Source organism: Vespula pensylvanica, chromosome 18, assembly GCF_014466175.1.
Source record: "Vespula pensylvanica isolate Volc-1 chromosome 18, ASM1446617v1, whole genome shotgun sequence".
Lineage (NCBI taxonomy): Eukaryota > Metazoa > Arthropoda > Insecta > Hymenoptera > Vespidae > Vespula > Vespula pensylvanica.
In genome coordinates, this window is record NC_057702.1 from 2,680,806 (window position 1) to 2,683,305 (window position 2,500).

The 2,500-nt window shown below is 31.9% G+C and overlaps 2 protein-coding genes across 2 annotated transcripts in view; both read left to right on the forward strand.

The window, feature by feature from the left end:
* The window catches only part of LOC122635386 (zinc finger protein-like 1), a 22,884-nt gene that overhangs the window by 6,067 nt on the left and 14,317 nt on the right, over positions 1-2,500 (forward strand). The gene's annotated exons all lie outside the window — the stretch shown is intronic.
* LOC122635388 (NPC intracellular cholesterol transporter 2 homolog a-like) lies at positions 51-1,589 on the forward strand. The gene is made up of 3 exons (XM_043825563.1): positions 51-400; positions 534-701; positions 853-1,589. Exons 1-3 carry the CDS (start codon positions 382-384, stop codon positions 1,116-1,118), a joined length of 453 nt encoding a protein of 150 aa, XP_043681498.1. The 5' UTR covers positions 51-381; the 3' UTR covers positions 1,119-1,589.

Genomic DNA, 2,500 nt, shown 5'->3' on the forward strand with positions numbered 1-2,500 from the left:
TTTTTTTTTTTTTTTTTTTTTTTTTTAATTTAATGCAACAATTTAATTATAGTTTTACGTTTTCTATTTAATTTTTTTAAGTATATTATTATAGGTATTATATACGTGAAAATCTCATGAATTATGATTACGTAAATAATTACTATTGTCAATAAGAATCATTGATTCATCCTTGTAGATGTATTAGATAAATTGTTCCTTAAGTCAATAAAAATGTTCGCAGCTGGTCAAGCACAGGTGGGCATTTCGAGTGTTTGAAACGAATGAAAGCTTATCTTTTTGTAAACAGGTGTTTGATTAGATATTAGGCTGCAATAAATACTGTGTTGGGAAAGCATTGTAGTCATTCAACGAAAAATCGTCTTCATCGAATTCGTCACAATGGCTCTTCTCGCTTGTGGTAAATCTTACATTGATTAAATTTTACTGTATAATTATTTGTATTGTTAAAAAACAAAAAATCAAGTCACATACACACACACACACACACACATATTTACAACGTTGACAAATATTTTATTTTTATTGTACAGTTTACGTTTTGGCTGCATTTTGCATTGCGTCGTCCATGCAAACCGAATATTACAAATGCGAGGGTGGTTTACCAGAGCCAAAAAATTTAAATATCGAAGGTTGCGATAAATTACCTTGTTCATTGGTCAGAGGTACTGATTTAAAAGCACATTGGGATTTTGCAGTTAGTAAGTATCGATAATAAGTTTTCATTACAATAACTAACGATTAGTTAACCGTTATAAAATCGATATTTTCATAACGCGATTATACTTCATCTTTCTTTTTCGTTTCTATACGTATACATTTATATATACAACGATATACGTATATTTACAGCTGCAAATACTGCTACCTTAAAACCACGAGTTATAGTAACGGTATTCGGTGTTACTACGGAATATGATTATCCACGTCCAGATGCATGTAAGGATTTAGTAAACGGTGAATGTCCTTTGGAAAAAGGCGAAGAGGTCACTTATTCCTTATTAATGCCTATTTTGAAAATCTATCCAAATATTAGATTGGGCATAGAATTCTCTTTAATTGACGAAAATAAAAATGCTCAAGTTTGCTTCAAAATTGATGGGAAAGTCGTCAATTAAATAAGGATCATCAATAAATCTTGATAAAGTATATTGGACTTATTGATTATTATTTTTAGTATTATTATTATTACTACTACTACTACTACTACTACTACTACTATTGTTGTCGTTGTTGTGTTACTAGTATTATGCGTTAACGATCAAAATAGCGAATTAGTCGTCAATGAGAAATAGTTGTATGCAATTTAATCGTTGAAATTCATCAAGGATGGACGCATCCGTGTGATACGATATTGTTCAGTAGAACCGTACATGAATACGTACATACATACGTACCTACATACGTACATACATACATACATACATACATACGTACATGCATACGTGCCACCGATCGATTCAGCAGAGAGACAGCTAGGAGAAAAGGACTGGATATATTTTTCGATTTAATAGTTACTCATTTTCCATCTATATAAAGAATCTATTGTAATCTAATTCGTATTGGAATAACATCCTTTATAATTATTATTAATGGAACTAACGTATGATCTCACATTTTTCCTATTATCCCTCGTAATTCTTTGTCGTTGCTCTCTTTCCTTCCTTTTAAAAAGAAAATTATAATCCATTAATCGAATCCATAATTCAAATAATCGCGATATCGCCTATTAACAAACAACATTCCCTATTAGATTATCCTCTTTTTTATTTTTTCTTTCTTTCTCTTCTTTTTATATCACATTGTCATTGCGACATCTCGATATGAAAATAGACATGTTGACGTAAAAGAAAAAAAAAAAGAAAAAAGAAAAGATAATAAAAGAAAGAAAGAAAGGAAGAAGCGAAACAAAAAAGAAAGGATAAAGAAAGGAAAGAAAAAAAAGAGAAGTGAAGAAAAGAAAAGAAAAAGAAAAAGAAAAGAAAAGAAGAAGAAAGGAAAGGAGAGAAACGAAAAGGAAGGACATAAGTCATAAATAAAAGTGAGTTAAAAAGAGGATGCGTTTAGGTACACATGTACCATTGGAGAAAGGAGCGAGATGAAAATCCTGGGGGTTCGGGCGTATGCCTGACCCACATCCCTGCACATCGATCGGCCCGGTCGCCCAGCTTTAGAGGGATATCTAGCAACGACATTGAACCAACCGCCGTCGCGAACAACTTCAGCAAATTGTGTTAAAATCAAAGACTAGTATTGTGCGACGTTGTGTGAAGATTCTCTCCATCCATCTTATCTATCTATCTCTCTGTCTGTCTCCCTTTCTCTTTCTCCTTCTCTTTGTCTTTCTCTTCCTCTCTTTAACAAAAGGCATTATGACATTAATCATCATAGTTTGAAGAGCTATCACAAATCCAGAACACTGAATTCTAATTCGTATTTTGTTTCTAGAATAGACAGAACAGTGTGTTAGATATATAGATAATAGACAAAATGGAAATGT